This window comes from Metarhizium acridum (assembly GCF_019434415.1).
Source record: "Metarhizium acridum strain ARSEF 324 chromosome Unknown scaffold_568, whole genome shotgun sequence".
NCBI classification, from domain to species: domain Eukaryota; kingdom Fungi; phylum Ascomycota; class Sordariomycetes; order Hypocreales; family Clavicipitaceae; genus Metarhizium; species Metarhizium acridum.
The window spans coordinates 911,656-932,709 of NW_027094041.1; the positions used below are offsets into that span (position 1 = coordinate 911,656).

The 21,054-nt window shown below is 50.4% G+C and overlaps 9 protein-coding genes across 11 annotated transcripts; 7 read left to right on the forward strand and 2 right to left on the reverse strand.

The window, feature by feature from the left end:
- Positions 1–2,136: 2,136 nt before the first annotated feature.
- Positions 2,137–4,564, forward strand: J3458_019666 (uncharacterized protein). The gene is made up of 3 exons (XM_066121626.1): positions 2,137–2,345; positions 2,411–2,569; positions 2,627–4,564. Exon 3 carries the CDS (start codon positions 3,082–3,084, stop codon positions 4,123–4,125), a length of 1,044 nt encoding a protein of 347 aa, XP_065973242.1. The 5' UTR covers positions 2,137–2,345; positions 2,411–2,569; positions 2,627–3,081; the 3' UTR covers positions 4,126–4,564.
- A 3,532-nt stretch (positions 4,565–8,096) lies between these two features.
- J3458_019667 (uncharacterized protein) lies at positions 8,097–8,327 on the forward strand (the record flags this gene model as incomplete). The annotated part of the gene is made up of 1 exon (XM_066121627.1): positions 8,097–8,327. One exon carries the CDS (start codon positions 8,097–8,099, stop codon positions 8,325–8,327), a length of 231 nt encoding a protein of 76 aa, XP_065973243.1.
- Positions 8,328–8,340: 13 nt separating this feature from the next.
- On the forward strand, positions 8,341–8,772 carry J3458_019668 (uncharacterized protein; the record flags this gene model as incomplete). Its single annotated transcript, XM_066121628.1, has 1 exon — positions 8,341–8,772. One exon carries the CDS (start codon positions 8,341–8,343, stop codon positions 8,770–8,772), a length of 432 nt encoding a protein of 143 aa, XP_065973244.1.
- Positions 8,773–8,980: 208 nt separating this feature from the next.
- On the forward strand, positions 8,981–9,253 carry J3458_019669 (uncharacterized protein; the record flags this gene model as incomplete). The annotated part of the gene is made up of 1 exon (XM_007814233.2): positions 8,981–9,253. The coding sequence occupies one exon, from the start codon at positions 8,981–8,983 to the stop codon at positions 9,251–9,253; it is 273 nt and encodes a 90-aa protein (XP_007812424.2).
- Positions 9,254–14,434: 5,181 nt separating this feature from the next.
- On the forward strand, positions 14,435–16,307 carry TYS1 (Tyrosine--tRNA ligase cytoplasmic). Its single transcript, XM_066121629.1, has 4 exons — positions 14,435–15,227; positions 15,299–15,365; positions 15,430–15,671; positions 15,748–16,307. The coding sequence occupies exons 1-4, from the start codon at positions 14,919–14,921 to the stop codon at positions 15,973–15,975; spliced, it is 846 nt and encodes a 281-aa protein (XP_065973245.1). The 5' UTR covers positions 14,435–14,918; the 3' UTR covers positions 15,976–16,307.
- A 263-nt stretch (positions 16,308–16,570) lies between these two features.
- J3458_019671 (uncharacterized protein) lies at positions 16,571–18,314 on the forward strand. Its single transcript, XM_007814235.2, has 2 exons — positions 16,571–17,591; positions 17,655–18,314. Exons 1-2 carry the CDS (start codon positions 16,640–16,642, stop codon positions 17,951–17,953), a joined length of 1,251 nt encoding a protein of 416 aa, XP_007812426.1. The 5' UTR covers positions 16,571–16,639; the 3' UTR covers positions 17,954–18,314.
- Positions 18,315–18,344: 30 nt separating this feature from the next.
- Positions 18,345–18,512, reverse strand: J3458_019672 (uncharacterized protein; the record flags this gene model as incomplete). The annotated part of the gene is made up of 1 exon (XM_066121630.1): positions 18,345–18,512. The coding sequence occupies one exon, from the start codon at positions 18,510–18,512 to the stop codon at positions 18,345–18,347; it is 168 nt and encodes a 55-aa protein (XP_065973246.1).
- A 62-nt stretch (positions 18,513–18,574) lies between these two features.
- J3458_019673 (uncharacterized protein) lies at positions 18,575–19,517 on the reverse strand. Its single transcript, XM_066121631.1, has 3 exons — positions 19,462–19,517; positions 19,280–19,404; positions 18,575–19,213 (listed from the first exon to the last, which is right to left on the reverse strand). The coding sequence occupies exons 1-3, from the start codon at positions 19,486–19,488 to the stop codon at positions 18,634–18,636; spliced, it is 732 nt and encodes a 243-aa protein (XP_065973247.1). The 5' UTR covers positions 19,489–19,517; the 3' UTR covers positions 18,575–18,633.
- A 186-nt stretch (positions 19,518–19,703) lies between these two features.
- On the forward strand, positions 19,704–20,973 carry J3458_019674 (uncharacterized protein). 3 transcript variants are annotated; one of them, XM_066121633.1, is made up of 3 exons: positions 19,704–19,818; positions 19,884–20,287; positions 20,358–20,973. In XM_066121633.1, exons 1-3 carry the CDS (start codon positions 19,740–19,742, stop codon positions 20,538–20,540), a joined length of 666 nt encoding a protein of 221 aa, XP_065973249.1. In that variant the 5' UTR covers positions 19,704–19,739; the 3' UTR covers positions 20,541–20,973. The 3 variants fall into 3 exon arrangements, with proteins under 3 accessions (XP_065973249.1, XP_007812428.2, XP_065973248.1); XM_007814237.2 differs by having other exon boundaries at positions 19,884–20,837; XM_066121632.1 differs by having other exon boundaries at positions 19,795–20,287; positions 20,358–20,835.
- The last annotated feature ends 81 nt before the right edge of the window (positions 20,974–21,054 follow it).

The following is a 21,054-nucleotide window of genomic DNA, read 5'->3' on the forward strand; positions in this document are numbered from 1 at the left end:
GGGCAACACAGAATGTTCCAAGTGGCCCAGCACGAATGGGCCCTTATCCAGGTCAGAATGAATGACTTGCTCAAAAATACCTTCCATATTACGCAGGGCGAAAACTTCTTGTTGGATATCATCAAGGGCAAGGTCGCGAACCGGTGGTAAGAAGAATGCCGATACAAGACCGAATTGGCAACTCATATACTCCCTTGCAGAAGCGAATATTGGTAGGAGTGGCCGCCGCAGCGTGTGGGCAGACATGGAGATAACAGGGCCTGAGACAGGGGACGCGCCGCTATTAGGTGGCGGCATTAAGGAGCCGATTGCTGGAAACTCAAGCATCCTAAGCTCCGCCAAAAATCAACCAACTGGCAGTAGAAGCTTCGTCTATACGTAATAGTAGCATCAGCCAGAAGCTTCTTGTCTAGCGGTTCTCCTATCACACGGTCCGAGATAAGAAACATCTGCGTTGTGTCCCCTGTTTTTGTCAACAAGGCATCACGTCCATAAGCATGAACATGAGGGACGGGGATGCGGGTATTACGCTTCACAAATCTAGATCTATGTCACCCTTGATAAAAGTAAGGAGACAGGTAGAATTTTATGCCGGGGATTGTCGAGAGCAGGGTCAATGGAGACTCTAACCACCCACTGGGTATTACATTGGTCGAATTCAATAAAGAAACAAACATTGAAGCTGCCACTATCCTTCTTTGCCGCCCGGCAGGGGCTGCCGCGGTTATGCTGTGATGCAAGAGCGCAGACTGCATCTGAGTCTAGCGATTCAATGAAGCTTTTCTTAAGAGAGAGTATTAATTATCAGTTGGGTAGAGAAATTCACGGCTACCCAACTCGCGGCCCTCTGCCGTCAGTTTATCAACATCTTCTTCTTCCAGACAAGGAGGCGACTCCACAGCTTGGACAAGAAGAGAACCATCGACGCCCATCCCATACGCGCTAGACGAATGAGAGCGAGTATCACGGTTGATTCTCGGCGTCGCTGAGTTATGCCGGTCGCTTCGACACTGAAAGAGGCATCGCAAACTCAAAGCGACGTCGTTTGTTGGTTTGTTGTCACTCACCCAATTTAAAGGGGCTGGCCCGGCTGGGGCTTTGGACGGCACAGGCACTCGGCTAATAGTAGTTCCGGTGTTGCTAGCCTACTCCTACTACCAGACCCTACCTCCCCTAGGTCGGTCCCTTCTCGTAGTCAATTTTACCAAGAACAGAGCGCTGAAATGGTCAACATTGGATTCCTCTACTGATCTGTCCTGGAGAAGTACATACAGCTGGCACAGATTGCACAGTGCCGCGTTTCTCCCTTTGGCGGCTTATTCGCCTGATTATTGTCTATTTTAACTTACTGTTCACGATTTCGTCGTATTAGAGTGTAAAAACGGGTACCCGTGGGTACCCGTAGGTATCCAAGTTTTTCTTGGGTTATTTGTGGGCTACTCGTTTTATTATATAAGTAATTTAAGTATACTATAAGTAATCTAATATAAAGATAAGTATTTTATAAATACTTATAAACGTATAATAATATAATATAATAATATAAATTAATTTTTTTAAATTAATTATAATAATTAACGTTAATTCTTTAATATTTAATTATACTTATAATAAGTTTTAAGTTTAAAGTATAAAGTAAGTTATATAAGTCTTATTTAAGTACTTAAAAACACTTAATATTTTTAATAAATAATTAAAAGTACTTTATTTTCCCTTATAAATTTATTTAAGTCTTTTTTTCTTACCTATACCTACCCAAAGCCCACGGGTAAGCAACCCACACGGGTACCCGTAGACCTTTTACACCCCACGTCGTATAATGGTCCACCCGCCAATCTCTCGCCGACACGGTATTAGGTATCGATGAGACCTAGCCAAGGACTTGTTTGCGCAATAGAGTAGCGCTACAAACCGGTGCGGATGTAACTATCAGGCACGAGCGACTCGGAAGGTTTCACAGCGCGCTCACTTACAGGACCAGCAGACCGTCGCCAGCGAATGTAAGAATTGTCAACTCGATTTCCGTGAGCCGTGCGAACTACCCCGCATCTTATCCGAGGACCAGATGGCAAATCATTCTTTTTTTAGCGCCTCCATTTTTTGATGCCTTACGCGCCTGAGCCCAATTTGGAAGACCTCCACGAAACCGACGGCCATGTGGTCTTAGCAGTCCCGACGTTGGCCAGCCTTATCTCTGAAACGAAATCCAATCCCTCTTTCACATACCAGCACGTTTTTCGTCATGAGAGGCGAAGTTTCGAGGTCACGGGCCCGGCGCTCTCATTCTAAACTATCCAAGGCCTTGCAAGGAAAGCCGCTAGATACTGTTGCGGGTAACAGTGCAGGTATGCATATCGCCAATGTCATTGGATTTGGAGAGTAGGAAGATATGCTAACTTGTCAGGCACAGATCTTCTACCGAGCCATAGAGACGGTTCTCTAATGGGTGGAGATCTTGCGCAAGGCACGACGCCGCCTTTGCAGTCCAGTAAACAAGGGGACGCAGCATCTACGAGCGATTTATTGCCTGCGAAGAGGGCGCCGTTGAAGCGGACGGGCTCACAAACATGTAGGTATTCTGCCATGTCCGCAAGATGGGTTAAGCATGCTGAGCTGTCAGGTACAGGACCCTCGAGGCGCAGTGCGAGGCTTCAAGCCCGACAGCACTTTGCGGGCGGTAAAAGTCCTACGGGTGTCGCCCCATTGGCACCTCCCTGTGAACCGCAGTACGAAGCAGGTGCCGAGAGTGTTTCGTTACCATCGAAGCAAGCACTATTGCCGCAGACAAGTACACAAGAGTCTGGAGTTGAGAACCAGGAAGTAGAGGAGCCCACCAAGGTAGGACAACATTCGCTCACGCAAGGTAACTGCTAATACCTCGTATAGACTCTACAACCGCCCAAGCCTCCCGGGCGTCCACCCACCTTGCCTCTTGAGCTCAAGGTCGAGGGGCAAAAACAACACCCTCCGGCCACAGAGTCGTGGAAACGGCAGGTTGGCAGTGACGGCGACGGCGACGGCGACGAACACCAGCCAAAGCGAGCGCCGTTGACACAGAAAAACTTGGCCCGGTTTAACAAGATGGGGAGGAAGAAGGGACTTAGTAAGGTGTCAGCACCTGCTCCGCCAGAATCCACGATCGAATCGACAACGACGAAGACCACCTCAACAACTTCCTCTGGCTTCGCTATCCAGGCCTATAAGAATGGCATCCTTGAACCACGATACTCTCAGCCGCCTACGAATCTCAAGAAAATACAGGATCAACATGCCAGATCCCGTGCAACCGCTTCCCCTACCGAATCGGTCTATGAGGACTACGTCGACAGAGTTGGAGGAGCCGTCAACGAAGCGACTATGGTCTTCGAGGTCGGCGGGCAACTACTGAAGAAGTACCCGAAAGGTTACAAAGGTTACAAAAGGGCGCTCAAACAGGCATTCACAGGCCTTCCAAAAGATATTGCTTTTAACAATGGCCTATCTGCTCCGCAGCCCGACTTCATTGAGGGATTAGAGATGCAAGAATACGAGCCATTCCCCGTCAACGAGCATGTCAGTGGAGCTGTTCTTTACAAGGATGACCCCGGTTCCCTGACTCTGCCACATTTGGCTGGAGAGTGGAAGGGCCGCGGAAAGGATATGGAAGAAGCCAGAATGCAAAGCGCCTTTAATGGAGCGGCTCTTGTCTTTGCGCGGAATCAGGCCCTTTCCTACATTAAGAAACCTGACCCACTAGGTCATGCCGCGGTCACGACTTTCGCTACGGACGGCACTAACATCAACTTCTATGCACATTATGCTGCTCCGTCCAACGACGGCAGGGTTAAATATCACCAGTATCACTACGCGTCGGCAAACCTAAAGGACTCTCACCAAGGGCACAAGGACGGCCGAAGAGGACTCAGGAATGGGCAAGACCACGCGAGGGAACAGTCGTACACCCTGAGAGACCAGCTAAAGGAACACTGGAAGCAGCATCACAACCCCGCCCCCCAACCCATCGCCGAAGAAGCTCGTCTGCCTGTCGCTGACGGCACTTGCGATGAGCTGAACGCAGACGAAGACGAAGATGGCTACGAGATGGTTGAGCAACCCTGCCAGCCTACGCCTGCGGCCTCTTCTTAACCGTACAGGGCGTCAAGCTCCGTCTCCTCATCGAAGTCCGTCCCACCAACAAACGGCCACGTTCCCGGCAGCGGTGGCCAGAAACAAAAAGTCTCGTTCTCCTCGCAGGTACCCTCCAACGGATCCTCCAGCCAAAGCGAGTATAAGAGCTATTGGAAGAAGGATGCTGAAACCGGGCGTTTCTTCCACAAACATTCTGATGGTAGGGTCACCTGACTTGATGATTATGGAAATTGAGAGTGCCTGTTCAGATTCCTACTACTTCAGACTGCAGAAGGAACTGTTTCACTAGTGTTGTTTGACGCCCCCTTTATATATTCACATATCATGTTTTAATCCTCGGAATATTTTAGCCCGTAACCAAAGTTGATTTGACAATTATACGTCTGGATATATTCACTAGTAAATTGATTCCATATACTATTTTGTTTTGTTGCGACTACACTCACTACCATGCTTTTATCTATGGATCGATTATACTGCGTCGTGTTGTGATTCGAGTTGCGACCAGCCTGTAGGATCCGTGCTTGCGCGACATCACCAACCGAACTGCTAGTGTTTGTGCTTGTGTGCTGCTTTGAACCACAACCTGCACCAACGGAGGTTCTTCCACTTTCGGAACCGCAGCTACCAATAAGATAGTACTGGCTTACTCCAGGTACTACCTCTCCTTGTGGTCCCTATTTCTGGCAAGAACATCGCTCTTAAAGACGAGCTTCTGGTGGAGGCTGCTGGTGAGCCTTGTTATAGTTGCTAGCTTCTATATGATGATTAACTTTTTTCCTGAGAGCATGCACCCTCAAGCAGGCCCTCTTTCCGGCTATGGATCACGGGCACGGAGTAGGCGTATCTTATCCGCAAACTCGGCTTGCTTACAAGGACATCTAAATAAGGAATTACATGAATTATAATGCAGCATCCAGGCACGTCTGGTCAATGGACCGCCTGCCGACCAGTAATCATCCTTCGAGGAGCAGGAGCCTCATAGCTATTACAACGGCAGTATATCGAAATTCGTTCTTAAGAAAATAACTAGTAAAGTATGCGGATGTATGTGCCTTTTCTGCTACTCCACCAACCCGCCATGCCTTCAACACTCGAGAACATAGAACAGTACGTAGAGGTTATACTGATATGCGTATGGGACAAGACAACTATTATTGCTCCGGTATCAGGATAACCAGTTGGCGTTGCACCTTTGGGTTTGCTCATTCCATACACAGTAGCCCCAAAATAGTGTCCAAATGTCCAAACCCCATGAAGGACTCCATGCCACCGCTGCTAGTTATTTCTACGGAAAGCTAATCGCAGCACTATGTCCAGCGGTTAGTTATTGCAAGATACAATGCCAGTGCTCCATTGGTAGATCACTTACGAAGCAAGTCCCTCTGCTGCAGTTCTGTGAGTATACTTTAGCACATATCTATTCATTTTAGCCTTGACAAACATGTACTTACGCAGCAATTGCAGCTAGGGTCACAGGCTCTCTTTTGAAAAGATACGTCCGAGGTCTGATCTGTTGCAGGGAGTGCGAGGGTGAGCCCGACGATGCCTGCCAAGATGACGTAAAAGGCCTTCATTTTGAGACAAACGTAAATTAAATTGGGGCACAGAAGAAATATGAGTGAACTTTGGGTACTGTCTAAGCTTGAATTTTCAGATTTTTTTATTCTCGGTGGGAATAGGCTTTATATAGATGAAAAGGCTCTTTAAGCACTTCACTCGGTTTCCTGCTTTTTTGCTCAACTTACACCTTTGCTGCATGGGTGGTGAACCCAAAGCTACCAGGCCATCTCTGGGTGAGGCGATGAGCCCCGAAGATGATGTGAGACAAAACACCGGCAATGTCTGTTTAGAGACGTTGCCGTTTTTTAATATATGCTTTTTGGCAGCTTATGCTGGAGTGTAGCCGATTCACTCAGTTTTGCACCGTCAGCGCTACTCCAGCCACTTATGCGATGACTGTGATGGTGGTTGCGGAGAAGAAGAAACGAACTCATTGCTTACGACGTGTCAGAAAGCGTCTTTTTACAAGATAGGGTTAGGTATGTGTAGCAGGAGGCTGGCAAGGGCGGCAGACGATCTAGAGTTGGTAAGTTCCGGCCAAGGTGGCAATAAGGTTTAAGTTTTCCGCCGCATCTTTACTTATTCCATGACTAGTCGTCCCAACCAACAACAATATCAGGGTACAGGTGATTTATTTCAACGCTCAACCAAGCCCGTCATTAGCTAAACGGAGTATACAATATCAGCCCGATTCCCACAGTTGTCGGGCAAAACATGAAGTCATCCCACGACCCTAGAGCACAAGTGGCAAAGGAAAACGCGGTTTTTTCTGACCCTCCGAGGGCTCAACCGGGATACAGAGACTCGCCGCGTATGGGGCCGACAAGCTCCATGTCGGGAATTGTTCCGGCATGCCTCGCGGCGTAGCTATCAGGATGACGCTGGTCACCCCATCACATTCTTCTGCCTTTGCTGTCGGTGTGGCAGTCATCGACGGGATTTGCGAGGGTCGACAGATGGCCTGGCTCATAAGTCGGTGCAGCAGTGCCTTGGTGAAGAAGGGCACGAAATTCTCCCAGCAAGAAACGGCAGCTAGGACTAGATTCGTGCGCAAACGAGCGCCTGTAGCAGTCTTCTTCACATGGCCCTATGCCCTTCGCCAAGTATCTTCGTCCCTGGATAGATTTGAAAGCAGCTTGACGAGTGAAGGACAATGGGCATGCTGCAGCGAGGGCTACCTTCCGGACACATGCCACAGCCGGGGAGACCCGCAATTGCCGGGGCCGGATCCGACTGGCGTCTGCGGGCCGGGGCTGTGGGGGGTTAACGGCCCGGGATCTCGGCTGACGTTGCCGGTATTGAACTCGACGTGGGTAAATAACCATGATAAAGCAGTGAATATGTTCTCTATTTCTCGAGGCAGGACAGTTGCTAACTCGCCTGCGGGTACATAAGGGTCAAAGGCTACGGCAGAAACGAAGAGGATGCAAACACGGCAAAGAAACATTCAAAATTATCCCATAGCACACGACTACCATGGATGCTGACATACAGTCGAGGACCAAGCCGGGTTGCCAGTTTTTGATGGCCGTTTTCGAACGGACAACATGGAATGTTATGTTTACTGGCTTCCCGAATCGTTTAGAACATACCTCTCTGCTCTCCCGGTCCGTAGTTCCTGGAGTTCTAGACATTGCTAGCTAGTTGTTTGGAGAGAATTTGGCTTCGTATTGGCTTTTGTGGATTACGACCTGGCGTCTTAGCAACATATTTTGTTAACGTACTCCGTGTATGGGAGGTGCTGGGCATCATCTTTCGACAGTTGACTCACTTCTGGTACGGCGGAACCACCACAAGATCAAAATTGACTTTTGTTGGCCAAATTTTAGTCATCCGGGTGTAACCTCGACAGAACTGTGCAACGGAGCACAAGTAAAGACGTTGGTTGTGGCCTGCCAGGGTCTATGCTTTGCCCCAGTTTGCTACGCTGTAGTTGTGTGTGGAACCAATGGTTGACTTGAGCAACTCAGCCAAGCGGGATATCGCTAATATCGAGTAATTGCACGTAAATTAAAGCAAGTTGACTCACCCGTTTTTGATCTCTTTGCCTTCAAGCTCCCTTCATCGGCCAACGCCCATTACAGGGGCGAAAGCACACAGGATATCGATTTTGTCTACCGGACTCCATGTGCCCCGATATGGCAGCGACGGAAGCACCTTTACTTCTAAACCAAACAGCCTATAAGGAAGCCGACTGCGAGTCGGCGCTTTGAGGCCAGAAGCTGCCAGAGCAGTCGGGCCAATCACGAAGTGCGGCTATGCTTGGTGAGCGGCATTCGACATCGTGATGCTTTCGCCATGTCAGCCGAGGTCTCGGATCTCTGTTGAATGCAAGGACAAGTGTGTTTATGCGGGCTCGCAATGCTCGCTCGATTATAAGCGACCGGGTGCCTAGCTCCTAGCAAATGCCTGATAAGGACTCCCGCGCGTACTGCATCTGGTATCCTGATATCGCTAGCCAAGATACCCATCGAAAGGTTGCTGCGGCGTTCCTCGATATGCGATACCAAGTCGGCCGGACCTGCGCCGTCGCAGGATATTACGAGCTATATCGTGAGCTTGACCTGCTTCCTGATGTATTCATTGCTGAGGAGGCGCGAGAAGCTGGCAAGTCATGGCTCCCGCCGCATCTTTGATCACATCAAGGCCATGCCTACACGCTACGGAGTCATGAATGACTACAAGCTTGTTATCAATCTGGAGAGCCCTAAACCCGGCGTCTGCCTAAATGCTGACACCGCCGTGCTTGCCACTCTCAAGGGGCGCCGAAGATCCTGTAACGGCCTCGGTAAGCGACTGTGGGGATATTTCAATACCACCGTGGACTGGGGTGCTGGTGAGGAGGGAGTGAAACTTGACGTGGTCACTATTACTAACTCTGAGATCGCCCTACCTACGTCCCTATTGCCGTTTGATCTTCCGACTATGCACAAAGACCTGGTGATCCCGGTATCTGCTATGAGGGTAATCTCGCGCCGATATGCCCGCATCCGTCGCCCAGGTCGTAGCGTGGAATATGAGCTTCGTTGCCTGGTACCAGGTGTTTATCGAAGTACTGCCATGGCGCTCTGGCTAGCCTAAAGCCCTGATATCGTGCAAGTAGTTGCGGATGAATGGGGTTCCGGCTCTGAAGAGAGCAACCAACGCCAGGCATGTCATGAACAATGATACGCATCGTCTCCTGGATGCTGAGCCACCTGTACCGGATGAAGAGCTATCGTACTAGATCTGGTACTCGAATATCCCGACGACAACGACGCTTTACAAACTGGCCAAGGCTCGGCCAGCCATGCGCCCCCAGTGTGTACGTGCCAGCATCGCCGCCGGCTATCGCGGTTTGTACACGACACTTATGGACACGGGCGCGGAGACGCCCAGCGACGACATCAACCACATTTCTCTATTGGTGGATGCCTTTGTTCTCAAGGATGCGGGAGCTAGCTGGGAGCGAGACTTCTACATGGCTGATCTTCAGCGACGGCAGCGAGAGCGCGGCGTCAAGCCACTCAAGCGCAGTTATGGCAAGTGGAGAACAGTTTCCCCTGGAAAATGGGGATATTAGCTCTAATTCAATCCTGGGCTCCCTGACCGACGACGGCTCGCGTATCGTGTCCATCGGCTAGGATTGGGGTGTGGGGAGAGCCTCGGGGTAGAATTAGGTTAGGTGCGTCTGCATCCCAGCACTCCTCCGGAGCAAAGGGAGAGGGTTAAAAGGGGAAAGTGGGTGGAATCTATAGGACATCATCCTAGTGGAATAGTAAAATTCGAGGTCGTGGACCAGCTGAGGTGCCGTGTATGCTTCCTAGTATACGCCACACTGGCTTCTATAGAGCTGTGCCGTTGCTCTTGTTTCAATCAAACATTGTAGTCGTCTCCCTCTGGCGTAACCTTCTTCCCTGTTCAACATACATGTCATTTACGCCCCTCGGCATGGTATAGGCGAATGCAAATCGGAAACGTAGTTGAGCTCCCTGAGCCTACTTGTCAACACCTCCCGGGGTCATTAACTATTTTGAGACCCTGAGAGACAAGCTGCAGGGACGGTGCCGATACAGCTCAGCACTGCAACTGTCTTTTAATTCTGGCACCCATGCTCCGTCTCGGCATAGATCGTGACCAGCGCCGAGCACAAATCTTGGCCCCTAATAGCGATTCCGGAAGACTCACCGTGAGCGAAAATGCATGGCGTTTTAAGCGAATGTGGAAATAACATGCTTGGAGAATCATGACAGCTTCCTTTACTTGACTGACACAGTAGTTGCATGTGTAGCTATCGTAGCATAGCCTGCAGAGTTGTAAACATTATGAGAAATCATGTCCAGGTGGTTACTCAAAGGGTCGCGGCACTGTCACCTTCGGCATGCGCACAAAGAAGCAATACAGCACCTGTCCTGTTTCCTTGCAGCTTGGCAGGTAATATAATCTTACAGGGGCGGCTTTTGTAGTTTTATCCATTGAATCTCGGTGCCGGAGAAGAATCACCAATCTCTGGGCACAAACCGCTCTTGCACATACCCTGCAGTTGTTAGGCTTTTGCCGTTTACATTTGGAGAGAGGATGAGGTAGCTATGCCTGGAAATTTTGCCGCAGCTCACGACTTGGTCTGTTGCCCGGAGCAAGACGTATCTGGTGTTTCGTGTTATCGGGGGACGGCGAAGCGGCTAGCAAGTACCTCACAAGCTTGCCAACTACTCAATTTAGGTTCCCGTCCGTGCAAAAATTCATCATACATGACGTACCGTACAGGGATATGGTAGCCTTTTTGTCTACATAGTCCTCCCAGAATGGAGAAAGAGAACCTTGGCGCCAGTGCAACAGATGTGCCGCTCATCATATCGCCTATGCCCCTTAGTCCGCCATTCCATGATAAAAAGGAATGCAACAGTGACCGTTGTCTTTTCCCTGACCAGGCTCCTCTCCAGGTATTTTTCTTGGATATGAAGACGTCCATGTAGTTTCGTGCGATGGCCATATAAGACGTGTTCGGGGTGCTGGTAGTTCCACTTAAAAACAAATTCTCAACCGTGGTCCTGTCACTCAAGTCAAAGACTGCGAGAGTCACCATACCTGCTGTAAATTAAAGCCAAGAGCATACTTGTATGTGCCCTCTAAACAAGTCGTGCCACGTCGAGAAGTGGGCTTCCGGCCAATATTATCTTTCAACACACCCGAAGACACTTTGGGCTCGGTGCTCTTGTAGCTCAAACATCAAGCGAGCCTACACGTTCTATCAAATGCCTTGTTTCTCAAGTCAAATAACTACCTTTATTTTTTTTTTCTCCTTTAGCTATCCTCTTGCCTTAAAGCTAGAATACGCTTGTTTCTCAACTACTATCCCGCTGCGCTTGCTATGCGGCATGACTTTTGCTGTTCCTTTGCTTCCTTCCCAAGGCCGCCAAATCAAATGTCATTTCCTTGCTGCCATGAACACAAACACGACGATCAGACTTAAGAAAAAACACCTATGAGGCAAACTACAATCATAACAGCCACGCAGAGTCCCTCACCAGCTTTGTACAATGAGCGCCATGAATTCTCGACTCTTGTAGTGCTGTATAACCCCTGTTGAGAAGAGTATCCCAGCTGGATGGAGCTGATTAAGATGCTTAAAACGCCAAAGGTGAACAACAAGGGGCCATAAAAACGACTAAAGTAAGCATCGTCATTACCGTAAACCTTGGAAAAGACAAACTTGTGCAAGACAAACTTTCCCTGGAGACTAAAGGGTCCAAGGCGCAGCTGACCGTACTGATAACGAGGGCTTACATCGGCGTCAAGTATTGCCAAGGGCCCGAAAGCCTGAATGAAAGTGACAAAGGAAGTATGTCAACGGAATATAAGGGGGTATAATTGCTATTCGATCAGAGCGCGTTTTTTTTCGTGATAAAATATAGGTGGTCTTGGAGAATTCGTCCCTATAAGCTAGCTCTTCACCTAGGTTTTCGCCGTCTCCTCTCTTGTGAATTGCAGTCGATTGGGAAAAGGTCGTGTTTAGCTGCGAGTGCAAAGTCCGAAGGGTGCTGTATGAAATGCTGGTAGGTCCCCATAAGTCCCAAGATGGCTTTATAGACCGTGTCTTTGTTCGTGTTGGCGCTTATTTCTGATTCGAAAACCGCGGACAGAACGCGTGTGAAAGCAGAAACGGCGGGATAGGCTTGGCAAATACTCGATGGCCACGCCAGACAAGATGCGGCTCCGGGTTTATCGTAACCGTGATCTCTCGGCCGACGGCGACTTGGTGAGTCAAGCTAAAGACGTGACTGCTATCCTGTGTCGGCACGAGCCAGAGCCACTTTGAGAAGTCGTCCAGCTGCGGGGTGCGGAAGTATTTATCAAGAAATTGAAGAATCTCGGACCGGTCCAGTGTTGTTTGAGGGTGTCCCGGAAGGCGACGACTGCTATCGCCAATATCTGCTTTGTGGATGCCATGGAAGAGACTTGGGAAGGTAGGTAGAGTCATGACATGGAAACGAGTGCAAAATTGTCGCCAAAGACGGATTATTAATTTGGTTATCGAAAGGCGTGACTTTGATAACTCAAAGGATGGGCCAAGGAAGGTGCTTTAGAGACAATCGGATTCGGATGGCAGGCGGTGTTTCGTGATTTCCTTACGCTTCTGCGTGCTGAGTGGCTATATAATAGCCATGTTTAATTTGTCAATTTTTTCAAAAGAATTTCTTGGACAAATCAAGAGCTGGCAGGGGCTTTAATACTAGTTGGTGGTACATGACACATGGCCAGATGTTCCAGTCGCTGATGTTTGTCCACAACCAAGACTGCCTGTCAGAATTTTGGGATGATCAAATACTGCAGCCTGATGTCTGCACAAGCTTTCAAGTGACTCAGCTGGATGCCTTGATATACAGCATGAACAGTGGTAAAATCAGTTTTCGTCCGGCAGCATCAACCCTTGTCCAAGGGGACATCAATCACGGTCAGCTGCCCAACAACCCAATTTTGCAGCAAATTTTGTTCTTCTAAGAGGCTGAGCATCATGTCTGTACATCCTTTGCCGTTCACAGCATCAAAATACACCCCAAAAGAGACTGCTGCAGCGGAACCGGGACGGGCCGCGGGGATGGGGAGATTTCGTCATGTTATTGTGTAACAATGGCAGATTGGCCACGTCAAACTTTTTTAGATTTGGCTGGTTATTGTCACGATTGACAGCTATGGATTGACTTTAACAGTAGATTGGTTCTCTGATTGAGACTATCTAGCTACGGAATTGAGAGTCCTTGGATAGATGACCGATTGAAAAGGACAGACTTCTGTCAGTGGTTATCGGGATTGACTATTGAGTCATAGAGTACAAGGAATCCAGCAATAGCGTCCCTTGGCCGAATACGCTCAAGGTACAGCTTATGAGTGTGCCATTTTAACTCTCTTTGGCCCGTTACACTTACGCTTAATTTGAAGCTTAATGTCAGTGAGTATATTCGGATGGACCAACCATTGTGGTGACATCTTGAAAAGTCTCACGCGGTGAGAGCTTATCAAATGACTCAGATCACCAGCCAGATGGACTGAATACCAAGAACAAGTCCACTCTTGAATGTTCGTAACGATGACCTCGGAATAGTTGGATTGAGGGTTGAAATAAGCTTCTATGAACGAAAAGACCAAGTCGATGACTTGTTGACAGATATAGATGACGATTTTGATTTACGTTTCTCACAAATATTGGGAGAATAATCGCCAGCCCTGAACTTAGAGGCTGTTTTGCGACTGTTCAGAGGCTGCACCAGCCTCCGGTGCAACTTCCGCAGGTATTTGGTAGCAATATCGATATCGTGGTATGTATTGATCGTACATAAATGGCACGAGGTTCTTTTATCTAACGAGAGTTTTCTTCTATTCCTAATTCAGGGGTTGTACGAGTCTGCCCGGTGGTAGCGCACAGGTAGTGACACCAGACATTATGGAAACACCAGCGTCATTATCGAATTCAAATGGACTCAAGCGGGGACGCATGGTTGAATGGCAGCTCGACTCATTTTAGCGAAATGTTGGTGGTTTCGAGTACGCACCCTGCTGTTCTGCAACAGACCCTCGAGGCATTACTCGGTAATCTCTAATGTCATGCAGAGAAGGGGACCGATTCAAAGCGAGTCAATCGGCTGCAGATTACCTTGGTCGGAAACAGTGGCAGAGGCATATAGAAGCTGATGGTCAATCGGTAGACAAAGCCTTCGAAAGCCACATGGCTAGTCGGTGTGTCCGGTGAAGCTGCGGCGGGCGGCGAAAAAAAAAAGTTTGAAAGTTTGGCTTGCGCAAAATTTCCCCTCTCTCCCGATTCACCCCACCATCGACCGATATCAAACCACCCCATGCATTTTGATTGCCCCGCCGGCATTGCGAGCGAGCTGTCGTCCCAGATTGCTCTTTGGGTGCGCGGGAGCAGCCAGCAAATATCAACCCACACAGCCCTCGACGAAGTACGTTACCATTAATTATAAAAAGGGGCAGATACTGCGTTGTACAGAATACCGAAAGATATGAATCGTACAACCAACTTGCCTCACAGGACAGCTAAGGATTGTCTGCCAGGTGCTGGTAGAAGAATCTGGTAAGCTTGTAAAAGTTAATGAGGAAGGTGCTAGAGGCTTTCTTGTTATGTGATTGGCACCTGCCGCCAGCGGTGGGGACTGTGAGGTCGAACACAACCAGTGCGCTGAGTCACCTTCGAACATCATCTCGAGTCATACATAGGCCCGAAATCACCAGACCCTTTCTTTCCAGAGCAGCGCTCTCTTCACCATTCGATTGTCTGCTTCGACTGCATTTTTGACAACACAATGGCAGACGCGAGCTCTAGGGAGAAGTTCGATGTCATTCGCGAGAACCTCGCAGAGGTTCTCAACCCCGAAATTATCGAGAAGATTCTCGCCGAGGGGAGACACCCGAAGATTTACTGGGGTTTGTGCATCCCTACATTTCGAATACACTCCTACATACGTGTTCATTGTGGCGTCAATAGTCAATAATTCCTCCTCCAAAAAGAAAAAAAAAAGCTAATGTGCCTCCTCCCCAACTAGGTACTGCCACCACTGGCCGTCCTCATTGCGGTTATTTTGTACCCGCAATCAAGATTGCCCAGTTCCTCGCCGCGGGCTGCGATGTCACCATTCTCCTCGCCGATATCCATGGATTCCTCGACAACCTAAAAGCCCCCATCGAGCTTGTCGAGCAACGCGTGCCACTTCTACCGTTATGTCATCACCGCCATGCTAGAAGCCGTCGGCGTATCGACAGAGAAATTACGATTTGTTCAGGGAAGTTCTTACCAGAAGAGCCCCGAGTACGTCATGGACATCTACAAGCTGTCGTCGTTGGTGTCTGAGCACGATGCCAAGAGGGCCGGTGCTGAGGTTGTCAAGCAGACTGCCAATGCCCCGTTGAGTGGTCTACTGTACCCCATTTTGCAGGTGCTGGACGAGCAGTACCTAGATGTCGATGCGCAGTTTGGTGGTCTGGATCAGAGAAAACTATTCACCGCGGCCAAGGAGTGGTTACCCAAGATCGGATACAAGCAGGTACATCTGTTATACCATTCGCACAGGCTACGCGAATCAAGCAATTTGCTTTGCTAACTGTATTTTTTTAGCGTGCACATTTGCTTAACCCCATGGTTCCTGGTCTTCAGGGTGGAAAAATGAGCTCAAGCGACCAAGGTGATTACCCAATTCTGATCCTGTAAATATATGCCTTGTTGATAGGGGGCTGACAAACGTACAGATAGCAAAATTGACTTGCTGGACGCCCCAGAAGTTGTCTCTAAGAAAATCAAGAAAGCCGTGGCTGCACCACAGGTCGTTGAGGACAACGGCGTACTTGCTTTTGTCGAGTTTGTACTGCTGCCAGCGTCTGGTCTGAAGAATGGAAAAAGATCATTCACGGTGGACCGCGAGCGAGATGGTCTCGAGCCCCTGGTGTACGACAATATTGCCCAGATGCAGGACGACTACAGAAATGATGTGGTATGCTTATTCTTTCGCTACCCAAGCCGCACACAACAATTGTTCAGTTCAAAGAAAAGCCTCTAACATAGTGCAGCTTAACCCCCAACTACTCAAGCCTGCAGTCTCCAAGGCCCTGAACGAGCTGCTTGCCCCTGTGCAGGCAGCTTACCAGGCGTCCAAGGACTGGCAAGAGGTTGCTCTCAAGGCTTACCCGCCGCCAGCAAAAAAGGAGAAGAAGGTCAAAAACAAGGGCACACGCCACCCCGGCCACACTATTAAAGTGGACGGTGTTACGGATAAAGTTAAGGAAATGGAGGTGTAAAGTACTAAATGTGAAAAGTTATGCATGTATTAGCGGGAGATAGACACTTGATAGCTTGGCTTTTACGAACCTACGCATGTACCTTTGGAATATCCCAAACGCAAATTATGAATAAACTACATGGCATTCAGGGCCACGTGTTGTTCATACGAATAGTATGGCCAGGCTTTTTATTATTAAAGAACGTGGTGTCTATTGGACAACGACACAGGGCGGTGCACATAGCACGCCATACAGTGCGAGGCAAAAGGTACTTGACCAGATCCGGCACCGGGCTATCGAGCTCTACACTAGAGTATACTGTGTTATATGAGTATAAAAATATATTACGGTATATTAGTGGCATAGGTACTTTTGAATGGGCATTATTGAAATATATTTCTCGAATGCCACAGCGCGCCAACCGCCAACCGCTAACCGCCGGCCGCCGGCCGCCTGCACCCGCCACTATTACCCAACTGTTTTCCCTCTCCACCACCAACTTAGAAAGCATGCAGGCTATTAGTATGTACAAGCTACGGAGTATTCGTAGTGGGTCTTCCTCCAGATTGACAGACGTCCCCATCCCCATCAATCTTCTTCCACCAGTTTCGTGAGATAATTTCTCCTCCGCATCACAACGCGGTAGAGGGCTCGTATCGAAGCCTGATCAATCCACCAAGTCATGGCGTCCATGGCCTCATCTCTGCAGAGAGTGCAAGCCCCTGTTCGCAGAGCACTGTGCAACACGCCCGCCGCCGCCCGATGCTTTGCCACCGTCCCTTCCCCTAGCGACTCGGCCAAAACCGCCAAACCCAGGCGCAAGACCTACTTCAAAGACACCGACGTCGCATCATTCTCCGACTTCATTGCTACCTCGTCCCCAGCCCAGCAGCTGTCGACCTCGGAGGCCTACTCTCTCCGAACCGCCGAAGTCGGGCCAGCCGGCAAGAAGAGAACAATCACACGACTGCCCGAGTGGCTCAAGACGCCGATTCCCGCAGGAAACGACAACTTCAAGAAGATCAAGAGCGATCTGCGAGGTCTCGGCCTCCACACTGTATGCGAAGAGGCACGATGCCCCAACATCTCCGAGTGCTGGGGCGGCTCAGATAAGAGCGCCGCCACTGCAACCATTATGCTCATGGGCGACACCTGCACGCGAGGGTGTCGTTTCTGCAGCGTAAAGACGAACAGGGCGCCCGCGCCGCTGGATCCCCATGAGCCGGAACATACCGCCGAGGCCCTTGCGCGATGGGGCCTGGGCTACGTCGTTTTGACGAGCGTCGACCGTGACGACTTGGCCGACGGGGGCGCCAGACACTTTGCCGAGACGATTCGCAAGATTAAGCAGAAGAGGTCGTCGCTGCTGGTGGAAGCACTGACGGGCGACTTCATGGGCGACCTGGACATGGTCCAGATTGTGGCCGAGAGCGGACTGGACGTGTACGCGCACAATGTCGAGACCGTCGAGGCCCTGACCCCGTACGTTCGCGACCGCAGGGCCACCTTCCGACAGAGCTTGAAGGTGCTGAAACACGTCAAGGATGTGCGTGGCAAGGAGGGCATCATCACCAAGACCAGCATCATGCTCGGCCTCGGCGAGCAGGAGCACGAGGTGATGGATGCTCTGCGGGGTACGTACCAAGACCTACAACATGCCGCCTCTCTGCGCGGGCACTGCTAACAGCCCTTTATAGAGCTCAGAAAAATAGACGTCGACGTCGTCACCTTTGGCCAGTACATGCGCCCCACGAAGCGCCACCTCAAGGTCGAAAAGTACATCACCCCCGACGAGTTTGAAATGTGGCGCCAGCGAGCTCTGGACATGGGCTTCCTCTACTGCGCGAGCGGTCCTCTGGTGCGCTCATCCTACAAGGCCGGCGAGGCGTTCATCGAGAATGTCCTGCGCAAGAGGGCTGGCGAGAAGGGCATGGCGTCGCCCACGACGGAGGAGAACATCGCCAAGGCGGTGGCTATGGATGCCGAGACTCGGTGATTATAGATGATGGGAATGAATGGCAGATAAACATACAATTCAGAAGGGCCATCCGGAAGAAGCTTTGTAAATGTTATATATCGGCGACTTGGGTTCGCATAGATGGCGTTTTTTTTTTTTTTTCGGGTACTTGACGGTAGAAAGCAGGGCAATCAACAATAGGCTCTTTCAAGATGGAAACATGTATTGTGCATCATGCATGTTTTGGTGTATGGCCATGTCCAAATTCGGACGAGAGCCGATTATGTGGATGTCTCGATGTACGACATCACAGGAAACAACAATGCTTATATTCCATGAAGCTAGAGCAAATATATCGCGGCTCAGTTAATGTATGAAACACCTTGACAGTCATTACATGCGTTCATCATGGGTATCAATCCACTGCTAGCTACTTGCCGTCCCACAGTCCCCTCAGCGCCGTCAGCGCAATGAAGAGCGCCTCCTCCGTCCGAATCGTCCTGCTGCCCTGCCCCGGCAGCACATTCACCCACTGGTCAAACAGCTCCCTCGTCCTGCCGCCCTGGATGTCCATCTTTACCAGTTCCTCGTCGTTCATGGACGCAAACTCCAACCCGCGCGGTCCGCCAAACACAATGAGCAGGTGCTTGAAATTGAGGGGTTTCGACGAGAATGCCTTGGAAATGGGGGTCCCGCGCTCCGAAGTGCCAATGCTAAAGTCATAGCCGTCCTCGTACGGGCTTTCGGTGAACACGGAGCTGAGGGAAGGGCATTTTCGGACAGTGTACCCCCAGTAGTAGCCGCCTTCTGTCCGGGGAGCTTGGGGGTCCACGCACTGGGGATACTGGGACTGGTCGTCGGGGAAGAGGAGGGTGAGGCGGGCTCTTGGGCGGAATGTCCTCTTCGATTTCGACGGGTTCGTCGAGCCCGACCTCCACGAGGGTGCCGCTTCCTGTGCTGGTTTTGCCGGGGACGGTGACGCCTTCGCGGTAGGGGATCCATTCTTTGGGATTGGGGTGGTGAGGCATGTCTAGGCTGGGGAGGAGGGCGGTCAGGCGGAGGTTGGGGTGCAGTGGGAAGAGGGCCTTGCGCATAAACGGCGGCGCTTCGAGGAACGAGAGGATGTGTGTGAGGAAATGGGCCGGGTCGGTGTCGCCCGTGTAGCCCGCGGTGTCTGTTTGTCGCGGACGGGAGGAGGCTGGCGAGTCGTCGAATACCACAACCTCGTCAACGGCGAAGACGGCGAGGGCGCGGGCGATTCGTCCCGGGATGGACATGCGTTGGTCCGCGGTCGCTAGGCTGGGGGGGGCGTGTGTTAGCAGGGTATTGCGTGGGGACCGTACGGAGCGTGTGAGGACGGCTTACTTGGTCAAGATGCTTGTTGGGATGGCGACGGATACTGTCCAATCTCTGCCGCCTTCGGTGGGAGTGAAGCTGGCAGAGGGCTTGAATGAAGTTCTATCTTGCTGGCCATTGTGGACCGTCTTCCGCTTCTTTTTGCTTGGTAAGGTTCCAATTCACTCTTCATTTTACAGTGATACACTTACTTTGTTCTTACGCTCGTGAAAAGACATGATGGCCTTTTTTTAATACAGCCGTTTTTGAAACTTGCTGTCAATATGAGAACCCCGGTCGGTGAGGGTTGTAGAAAAGTTGAGGCAGCTTAATAGGTCCGGCAGAAAGCAGCCCACTCTATCCACCGCCTGCCAATCCTGGTTCCACGCCACCTGTTGGTTGGTCAGCCAGCTGTTGGCATCATGCTGTCCACTTCTCTATCTCATCCATCAATCTCACTGCAGACCTCACACTGGTCAACGTGGACATAATGAGCGGTCTTGTTGAAATTAAGTCTCCTTCGGAGTGGAAGTCTCTGCTCTCCAGCACCTCTGTAGTCGTCGCCGACTGTATGATTCACACCATTGCTCCGCAGCCGGGGAGTCCACGCAACAGGTTAACTAACTCATGATAGTCTATGCCGACTGGTGCGGACCATGCAAGATGATCGCTCCTCATTTCCAGCGTCTCGCAAGCCAGCACTCTTCTCCCAAGAAGGTGGCCTTTGCCAAAGTCAATGTCGACTCCCAACCCGAAGTCGCCAAGGAGAACCGTGTGTCTGCAATGCCCACCTTCAAAATCTTTCACAACGGCACCTGCGTCGAGACCATCCAGGGTGCCAATCCAACCGCTCTCTCTGAGGCTGTTACCAAGGCAGTCCAGCTCGCAGGCAGCGGTAAATCTGCCGATGGTCTCTTCAAGACCCCTGGTCGAACTCTGGGGGGAGGTTCGCCTTCTGCGGGCAGCGGCTTCAACTACAGCGGCCTGTTGAACCTCCTGGTCGCCTTTGTTGGCCTGTACCTGGTGTCTTTGTTTTCGGCACGTAACCAAAAGGAGGACCTAGCTGTCAAAGGAAGAGACATTGCTGACTGGGGTCTTTTTTCACTAGTTCGACGCGCAAAAGGCTGCTGAGCAGTCTCGGTTCAACGTTCATAAAGCGCCGCAGAGGCCTGCTCCTCCACGCGTGTCGCCAGCAGCTTCTGGGGCTGGGGCTGGATCCGGTGCGAGAGCTCCGGGGGGTGCAGCCCATCCCCAACAGAGGGCCACGTTTAAGACGTTGGCCGATCTATGATCGAAATGGGCAGGTGTGAGCGGTTTTAGTTATTTGCATGGCGTTGCGGGGCAGTGCGGAACATGGTAGTATTTCTTCTTTCAGTCCAAATACAAACAAGGTTATTGTAATACATGGTTCAACGAGAAAACTAAGCGCTAGTTCGACTTCCAGACTATTGCAGTGAAGATGTAAGTAACTATGACAGGAAGAGAGTGTTTGAACAGGAGGTATCTGGCAATCGCGCTCTACAATTCTACATGCTGTATTAGTAGTATATACTTGGCGATAGGTAAATATGACTTTCCAGACTGTCAAGTAGGTTCACCAGCAATTGCCATGCAGCCCCGACGCAGCTCACCATCGGCACATAGCAGCCTTCCAGCACGCAGCCTGCAGTCACTGGCAAGACTTAGTGTCTCAAATACTCCTAAATTTCAAATATAAATTTTTTCCCTCTACAATCAGCATCATCCCGCTTTAAGAGGCACGTTTCGCAACTGTTGGTATCACCCAATCATGCCAACAGTATTAC

Coding starts and splice junctions, on each gene's coding strand:
- J3458_019666 (XM_066121626.1), top strand. CDS start 3,082: ATGGGGAGGAAGAAGGGACTTAGTAAGGTGTCAGCACCTGCTCCGCCA.
- TYS1 (XM_066121629.1), top strand. CDS start 14,919: ATGCTAGAAGCCGTCGGCGTATCGACAGAGAAATTACGATTTGTTCAG. Junction 15,228..15,298: donor CCAAGATCGGATACAAGCAG/GTACATCTGTTA, acceptor GTATTTTTTTAG/CGTGCACATTTGCTTAACCC. Junction 15,366..15,429: donor AATGAGCTCAAGCGACCAAG/GTGATTACCCAA, acceptor ACAAACGTACAG/ATAGCAAAATTGACTTGCTG.
- J3458_019671 (XM_007814235.2), top strand. CDS start 16,640: ATGGCGTCCATGGCCTCATCTCTGCAGAGAGTGCAAGCCCCTGTTCGC. Junction 17,592..17,654: donor GGTGATGGATGCTCTGCGGG/GTACGTACCAAG, acceptor AGCCCTTTATAG/AGCTCAGAAAAATAGACGTC.
- J3458_019673 (XM_066121631.1), bottom strand. CDS start 19,488: ATGTCTTTTCACGAGCGTAAGAACAAA. Junction 19,405..19,461: donor TTCACGAGCGTAAGAACAAA/GTAAGTGTATCA, acceptor AGCAAAAAGAAG/CGGAAGACGGTCCACAATGG. Junction 19,214..19,279: donor CCAACAAGCATCTTGACCAA/GTAAGCCGTCCT, acceptor CGCCCCCCCCAG/CCTAGCGACCGCGGACCAAC.
- J3458_019674 (XM_066121633.1), top strand. CDS start 19,740: ATGAGCGGTCTTGTTGAAATTAAGTCTCCTTCGGAGTGGAAGTCTCTG. Junction 19,819..19,883: donor CTCTGTAGTCGTCGCCGACT/GTATGATTCACA, acceptor AACTCATGATAG/TCTATGCCGACTGGTGCGGA. Junction 20,288..20,357: donor ACCTGGTGTCTTTGTTTTCG/GCACGTAACCAA, acceptor TTTTTTCACTAG/TTCGACGCGCAAAAGGCTGC.